General features: G+C 42.5%; 1 protein-coding gene across 3 annotated transcripts in view; it reads right to left on the minus strand.

Annotated features, from left to right (window-relative positions):
- aoc2 (amine oxidase copper containing 2) overlaps nucleotides 1-8,233 on the minus strand; it is a 62,303-nt gene extending 54,070 nt beyond the window's left edge. For all 3 annotated transcript variants that reach the window (XM_072249777.1, XM_072249776.1, XM_072249775.1), the window contains exon 1: nucleotides 6,555-8,233. In XM_072249777.1, coding sequence (XP_072105878.1) covers nucleotides 6,555-8,124 — 1,570 coding nt within the window. In that variant the 5' untranslated portion in view covers nucleotides 8,125-8,233. The remainder of the gene's footprint in view (nucleotides 1-6,554) is intronic.
- Nucleotides 8,234-8,887: the final 654 nt, after the last annotated feature.

Consider the following 8,887-nt stretch of genomic DNA (forward strand, 5'->3'; position numbering starts at 1 on the left):
CCATGCAGTGTATTTGTGGATTTCTGCTATTGCCTTCCAGTGAAGATAATTTTATTATGTCCAGTTTGCTTCATGTGAACTTCTGTTGTTTTAGCCCCAGGTTGGGCCTGAACCTTACAGCAGTTTATCTCCGGTTAACTCTTCCCCGAATATTGTTCAAGAATATGTAAGTTCTTCAGTGAGAACCTACAGTACCACCAATTTCTTACAGAATTGATTTCTCATGAGGAACATACACTCAGTGGCCATTTTATTAGGTACAGGAGTAGAACCTGTTGTGGTCTTCTGCTGCTGTAGCCCATCCACATTAAGTTTCCATGTGTTGTGCATTCAGAGGTGCTTTTCTGCACACCACTGTTGTAACTTGTGGTTATTTGAGTTACTGTCGCCTTCCTGTCAGTTTGAATCAGTCTGGCCATTCTCCTCTGACCCCTCTGATTAACAAGACATTTTCGCCCACAGAGCTGCCGTTTGCTGGACGTTTTTTTTGCTTTTTGCAACATTCTCTGTAAACTCTAGGCACTATTGTGTGTGAAAATCCCAGGAGATCAGCAGTTTCTGAGATACTCAAACCATCCCATCTGGCACCAACAATCATTCTACAGTCAAAGTCACTTAGATCACATTTCTTCCCCTTTCTGATGTTTGGTCTGAACAACAACTGAAACTCTTGACCACATCTGTATGTTTTTTACGCATTGAGTTGCTGCCATACGATTAGCTGATTAGATATTGCATTAATGAGCAGATGCACCTATTAAAATGGCCACTGACTGTAGATTAAACATGGCATCAGCCTTGGCCAGCATTACTTTCAAATATGTTCAGAATACTATACGTTTTCTTTTAGTAACACATAATAGTCATAAACCAAACTGTAAATGCAATGGTTATGTTTAATTTACAAATGATAATACTTTGCTCAAAACTCATCCAGTTCTGTCAGGAATAATGAATAACCACTTGACAGCAGTCCACTGCACTGAGCACTGGCAATTTTGTGTTGTATCACTTGTCAGTCTCTGAAACCATTCTTTTAAGCAAGGCATGCCAGAACATCTTTGCTTCTTTGTTATTTATTATTGTGACCTGCAAGGAATTATCCACAGGTTGTTGGGTTCCATTAAGTTATCAAATATTAAAGGTATCATTTCTACCAGATCACTGAATTGAGCACAAAAGAGAGATATGATTTTCATTCCTGAATTGAAGCTATCAATGTTTTCTGGACAAAACACCAGATTCATGCTCAAGAACACTGGAATTCTTTTCATAATGCCTAAAAGTACACCTTTCTTTCTGAGGTTGTGTAAATAATTCAGGTTATTTTCAGTTACTGTTATTCCTACCTAAACCATAAATGAGTCTCACAGTCAGCATGAAGTGCAAAACTGATAGTGACTTACCCCAGTGAAAATCAAATACTGTGAATGCACTCACATGAATTTTTCATTCACTTGTTTGATCTTGAGCTGCTTTTCTCTCTGATAGGAAAGGTTGCTTCCCATCAGAAAGACTAAGTCGTAATAAGTTAGTTAAATTGCATAACCTATCATCACATTTTTCAAATCTAGAAACAGCTGTCAGTATAAAGCCTTGATCAAATAGCAATTACCTTCTCTAACTATGTTTCAACAGGCCTGAATCCCCAAATATTAAAGCTGAAAAAGAAATCATGTTTCCATCGCTGGCACTTGCCCCACATCAACCATATGTTTTGACTCAAAGGATAGAACAATACATCGTTGAAGCAGATCCTTCAACCCATAATGTCTCTGCCAGCCACAATGTCAATTTAAACTGCACATCTAACATGGAAGGATTGTCTACAGAGTCTCTGTGGGTGGAAGTGTTCACAATTCTATCTCCTTTACCAGAGCATTGGAGAGGGATAGGAACAGACAAGTTAGGAAAGCGTTTCATTGGAGTAAGGGGAAATATGAGGCTATCAGGCAGGAACTTGGAAGCATAAATTGGAAACAGATGATCTCAGGGAAATAGAAACAATAGAAAACCTACAGCACAATACAGGCCCTTTGGCCCACAGAGTTGTGCTGAACATGTCCCTACCTTAGAAATTACTAGGCTTACCTATAGCCCTCTATTTTACTAAGCTCCATGTACCTATCCAAAAGTCTTTTAAAAGACCCTATCGTATCCGTCTCCTCCACCACTGTCGGCAGCCCATTCTACGCACTCACCACTCTCTGAGTAAAAAACTTATCCCTGACGTCTCCTCTGTACCTACTCCCCAGCACCTTAAACCTGTGCCCTCTTGTGGCAACTATTTCAGCCCTGGGAAAAAGCCTCTGACTATCCACACGATCAATGCCTCTCATCATCTTATACACCTCTGTCAGGTCACCTCTCATCCTCCGTCTCTTCAAGGAGAAAAGGCTGAGTTCACTCAACCTGTTTTCATAAGGCATGCTCCCCAATCCAGGCAACATCCTTGTAAATCTCCTCTGCATCCTTTCTATGGTTTCCACATCCTTCCTGTAGTGAGGTGACCAGAACTGAGCACAGTACTCCAAGTGGGGTCTGACCAGGGTCCTATATAGCTGCAACATTATGTCTCGGCTCCTAAATTCAATTCCACGATTGATGAAGGCCAATGCACCTTATGCCTTCTTAACCACAGAGTCAACCTGCGCAGCTGCTTTGAGTGTCCTATGGACTCGGACCCCAAGATCTCTCTGATCCTCCACACTGCCAAGAGCCTTACCATTAATACTATATCCTGCCATCAGATTTGACCAACCAAAATGAACCACTTCACACTTATCTGGGTTGAACTCCATCCACCCCTTTGACCACCTTCACCACAACTTAAATTTACCCGTTTTATTTCTGTTTACCAGTTGTTATAAAGGATCTCCAACCTGTAACCTGAACTCTGTCTCACCGGAATTCATTGGGTTTGTTTAGAAGCATGTGCGGTTTAGTTAAATTTCCAAATGCTTCAATATGATTTCCAGCATTTTATTAATTTAGCAGTGTCTTAACAATATTTTCAGAGTGAAGATAACATTTGCCTTTCGGCAATTTTTAATCACATGCTCACCTTTGCGCTAAACCTCTTCATTTTCTGTCACTGTCACCAACTGACCACTGGGGGAAGCTGGTACCAAAAATCTAAACACCATCTCCTAAAAGAACCTTTTTCAGCAAGATTAATGTCAATCTCATATCATTCTTTTTGAGAAGGAAGATGTGACAAGGCATAAGGTACATGTTTGTTGATTTTCTCAGTCTTGTTCTTATAGGGCATCAGGTGATTCTTTGGTCTTTCTCACTTCTCTTTGCCGCCTTACACTTACAGACAATATTCTTTTTCACTCACTTTCTCCTCTGTATGCACTCCAGTAAAGCATCAGCCTCATGCACCTCCCAATGTTACAGGAAATTGCTTATTTCATGGAGACCAGGGCTCCAGAGATTCAGAAAGAAGTGCAGAACTGTTACCTCACTGAGTCAGGAGGGACCAAACATCACCTGGTGAATCAGAATCAAATTTATTATCACTGACATATGTCATGAGATTTGTTGTGTTGTTGTTTGTTTGGTGGTCAAGATACCTAACCACGGACAATAAATTAACCTAGTACTCAATGTTTCAGCACTCCCATGTTACATTATGTCTAAAGGAGGCAAAAGGCTGTGTGCATAGCCCCCTGCTCTACTCGCTTTACACTTATGACTGTGAGGCAAAGTACAACTCCAAAGCCATATTTAAGTTTGCTGACGATACCACTGTTGTTCCCCAAATCAAAGGTGGTGACAAATCAGCATACAGGAGGGAAATTGAAAATCTGCCTGAATGGTGCCAGAACTACAATCTCTCATTCAGCATCAGCAGAGTCAAAGACCACAGGAGGAAGAAACCAGAGGTCCATGAGCAGTCCTCATCAGCGGATCAGAGATGGAGAGAGTCAGTAACGGACATCTGAGAATTCCTCTAAGGTATCATTTCAGAGGATCTCTCCTGGTTCTAGCCATTACAAAAAAGGCACAGCAGCACCTCTACTTTCTTAGAAATTTACAGAGAAATTTTACAGGGATGTTAACGGGTGTGGAGGACCTGAGTTATATGGAAAGATTGAATAGGTTAGGGCTTTATTCCTTGGAATGTAGAAGATTGACAGATTTGATAGAGGTATACAAAATTATGATGGGTATAGATAGGGTTGCAAGTAGACCTTTTCCACTGAGGTTGGGGAGGGTGGGGGAACTACAACCAGAGGTCATGGGCTGAGGGTGAAAGTTGAAGGGTTTAAGGGAAACATGAGGGGAAACTTCTTCACTCAAAAAGTGTGGAATAAGCTGCCAGTGCAAGTAATGTATGTGAGCTTGATTTCAACATTTAAGAGAAGTTTGGATAGGTACATGGATGGTAGGGGTACGGAAGGTTATGATCCTAGTGCAGGTCGATGGGACTGGGCCGTTTAAATGGCTCAGCGTGGACTAGATGGGCCGAATGGCCTGTTTCTATGCTGTACTTTCCTATCACTCTATGACTCTAAGTTTGCAAAGATTTGGCATGTTATCTAAAACTTTAACGAGCTTCTATAGTTGCACAGAGGAGAGTATACTGACTTTTCTGATTTTTCTCAAATTCCATTCTGATTGGTTCACATTGCAGCCTACAAAAAGTAGTGGATGCAGCCCAGTCCATCACAGTTAAAGTCCTCTCCATCATTGAGCATATCTACAAGAGCACTATCGCAAGAAAACAGCATCCATCATGAGGGACCCCCACCATCCAGGCCATTCTCTCTTCTCACTGCTGCTGCCATCAGGAAGGAGGTACAACAGCCACAGGAGACACACCACCAGGTTAAGGAACAGTTATTATCCTTCATCCATCAGGCTCCTAAACCAGAGGGGAGAACTTCACTCATCCCAACACTGAACTGATTCCACAACATATGGTCTCACTTTCATGGACTTTACAATTCATGTTCTCAGTATTATGTATTTATTTATTACTACATCGTTTCTCTCTTTGTATTTGCACAAATTGTCATCTTTTGCACATTGGTTGCTTGCCTGCCTTTTTATGGAGATCTTCATTGATTCTATTGTGTTTCTTTGCATCTACTGTGAATGCCCACAAGAAAATTAATATCAGTGTACTATATGGTGACATACATGTACTTTGATAATAAATTTACTTTGACCTTTGAACCTTTATTTTGTACAAACAGTATGTACATCAATGCAATTTTTCTATACGACTTTTAAGTTCTCAGGCAGCATGTCCTCAGAAATCCGTATTTCCAGGATTTGATATCTAGCAACCTTTTTTATTTCATGTTGGGATGAAGATATTTCTGGAAAACCCAGGACTAAACTTTACAAGATGGTGGTGAGCCATCTCATTAAATTGCTACAGTCCTAAATCCAGATGGACCCAGTCCTACAGTTCTGTTGAAGTGCTCCAACAAATCTGTTGGGTAGAAGTTCAGGATTTAGGCTTGAGAACAATGATGGACTACGAATATATTTCCAAGTCAGAGCTGGGGGGGAGGAATGGGGTGAAAATTGCAGGTGGGGGTGTTTCCCATTTCCCTTTGTATTTCATGTGACATAGGTTGTAGGATGGGAGTGTTGTCAGAATGGTTGAGCTGAGTAACTGCTTTACATTTTGCAGAAGACACACACTACAGCCTGCTGTGTTGGAAGTAATAGACACTTAAGGACGTGAATTGATAGTCTCTCAATGACCTCCTCTACCGCCATGATGAGGCCACTCTCATGTTGGAGAAGCAACACTCCTGCTGGTGCCTCTCCTCCTTCCTTGTCCTCCATGGTCCACTCTCCTCTCTGATCAGATTCCTTCTTCAGCCCTTAATTTGTCACCTCTCAGCTTCTCATTTCATCTCCCCCCCCCCCACCTCCCCATCCACAAGACTTCACCTATCACCTTCTAGCTGGTACTCCTTCCCCTCCTCCCACCTTCTTATTCTGGCTTCTTCTCCCTTCCCTTCCAGTCCTGGTGAAGTGTTTCAGCCCAAAGCAGCCACTGTTTATTCCCCTCCATCGATGCTGCCTGGCCTGCTGAGTTCCTCCAGCATTTTGCATGTTTTACTCTGGATTTCCAGTATCTGCAGAACCTTATATTTGTGAATTGATAAAGGATGCTGAGTGGGTCATGGGAGAATACTAACAATCAAAGGCAGAAAAATAACAAGTTCGAGCATGCAAAGTCCTTTATGAAAGGACGTGGGTGAAGGTAGCTGGGGAATTCACCGCGTGGAGTGAACATTTTGTACACGATTAGGGATTTATCTCAAGTGTTCAACAGAAACGTCATTCTGAGTTGGGCTACGTGAATTTTCATGTAAAAAACACATCGACGAGTTGATTGTTTTTGTGATATTGTCGCCGTTATTTGGTGACAATTGATCGGCAATGAATTATAAACCCAGCAGTGAATAGGTTTTAACAACATTACGGAAATTGCATTGTCCTGTCCACGGGTATAATTTCTTACAGTGGAGTCAAAGTTAACTTAAAAAAACAAAGTTACACAAGAACTCACTGGAACCTACCCGCGATATCCAAGTCAGCCTTGAAGTGTAGGAAGTGGGTATGAATATTGCCCAAAACGTTCTCTTCAAGTTTGGTTCCGTATTTAGTTGCTTCTCCCGAAATAAACGACGTTAGGGCATAACCTGTCGGATACACTTTAGTTTCAATCACCCCATTGTTGTGGAACACGAAGTCAACCACGTAATCATAGTTTCCCACGCTTGATATTGATCTTATAATCAGCACGTTGTCGAGTAACCCCCCATAAGAGGGGGCAGTAATCCAAGTCTCGAAGTGGCGCCTGAGAGGAATTCCCCGATTTTGTTCAAAAATACAGATGGAGTTACTTATCAACACCGGTTTGTCGCTGTTCATGAAGTGTAACGTATCAACAAATGTCGCGGTATAGGGACAATCCACGCCCTTCACCAGCTCATTGGAAAACGACCCAATTCCATAACTACTGTCCAAGAACTTGGCCATCATTAAAGTTGGCGTCTCCCCTCCATACGCGGAACTAATTTCCTGGATACTCAGTTCATAAACCAGTCGTTCTTTCTTGAATCGGACATCAAACAGTTGTAAACCTAGAGTGGAGCTGTGTCGGAATGCAAAATCCCAATCAAAGTACCTAACGTGATTATTGAAAACGTAGTATCGTTGTCCCTGGGGCTCGTATTGAAGAGGTCCGAAGCTTTGAAATTTCTTACGGGGTTTCAATGAGGCATAGTTTGGATACGAAGCTTTTCGTTGGATGTTAATCTTCTGCGCAGATCCCTTGTTGTACTGCTTCGCAAGCTCGTCGATGCTGTCAAAGTACTGGCCGTTGTAAAAGACTTTCTTCACGTTCCACTCCGAGATATTGATGCTGCTGTGATCCACCAACAGCTCAAACCCCAGAGGGTGCAGGAAGGCCCCACTCGTATTTTTCAAGTACAACAACCAAGTTTCTCTGTCGCCAGATGCAAGCCCGCGAGGGCATGAACCTAAAAGGCTCGTAGACTCCCAATCAAAATCGTAACTTTCCATGAAAAGTTTTGAAACTTTCTCCAGGTTTATCGCTAATTTTAACTGTTTATAGTCTGGAAAGGTTAGTGGCCTTGAATTGAAGAGCAGGCTGTTGTAATTGCGAGAAGTGACATCCACACAGTAGGTTAGGTTGGGGACAGGTCCCACTATGTATTCCTTTACATTGGGCTTACTCTGTGCCCCAAAAAGCACCACAGCTCTGGCTTCCCTCTTCGGTGGATTCCCTCCCTGGTCTAAAAACATCAAGACAACTTCTTTGCGGGGAAGCTGTAATTCGATCGAGTAGATGAAGTTATCGGAGGGCAGGGCCTGGGTGTAGTTCACCAGGATCACACCCAGGTGCTGCTTCAGGTATTGCACGACCTGCATCAGCTCTCTGGGGCTGAGATCGGCAAAGATCTGTTTCTGCTGGCGCTGCTCCATCATATCGCCGAGTTCGTCGTGGGGGCTGCGTTTCACACAAACTTTCGTGTTCGAAATCCCCACCAGCAGGATCCAGTTCAGAGCAATGATCGCTACCAAAGCGACCGCCAAGACGGCGAACAAAACTTTCAAATTCATAGTGAGCCCAACACCGAAAGCGGCCGCCAACTATGGTAATGTACGTGATGTTTTCTCGCTGACTTTGGAAGCAACCTCTCCGCGACTATATTCGCACTGCAAGGGATCTGCCAATAGCAGAACTGAGTGACTGAAATGTACGTCCTACATTGGCCAAGGATTTAGGGATCGTTTTGGATAATTTAACTGTTTCCGGACAGAAGGACTAAAGTTGGCTGATGAGAGTTCCATGTGAGAGAGAATTGAGTTATTAAAGAGAATTAGATACAGTTAAAAAAAAGTCAAGCGAGCTTTGCATTGAAGGGAAGAGCAGACAACTGAATTAGACGGACAGGAATGTGTCAAGCAATGAACATAGAACAGTACAGCCCAAGAACAGTCCGTTCGGCCCGCAAATTTAGCGAAAACCAATTAATTTAGTAACCAAATGGTCAACTAAATTAATCGCTTTTGCATACACAATGCCCATATCCTTCAATTTTCCTCAGATTAGTCCCTCTCACGTTAAATGCATTCCCAATGGTAATAGGCAAAAGATACTCCGTCTATGCCTCTCGTAATCTTACAAACTTTTATCTGATCTCCCCTCAGCCTCCACTGCTCCAAACAAAACAACCCAAGTTTGTCCAACCTCTCGTTAGAACATGCCCTCTAATCTAGGCAACATCTTAGTAAACCTCTTCTGCACCCTCTCCGAAGTCTCGACATCCTTCCTATAATGGAGTGACCAGAACTGTGTACAATATTCCAGATTCGGTCTAAC

Source organism: Mobula birostris, chromosome X (genome assembly GCF_030028105.1).
Source record: "Mobula birostris isolate sMobBir1 chromosome X, sMobBir1.hap1, whole genome shotgun sequence".
Lineage (NCBI taxonomy): Eukaryota > Metazoa > Chordata > Chondrichthyes > Myliobatiformes > Myliobatidae > Mobula > Mobula birostris.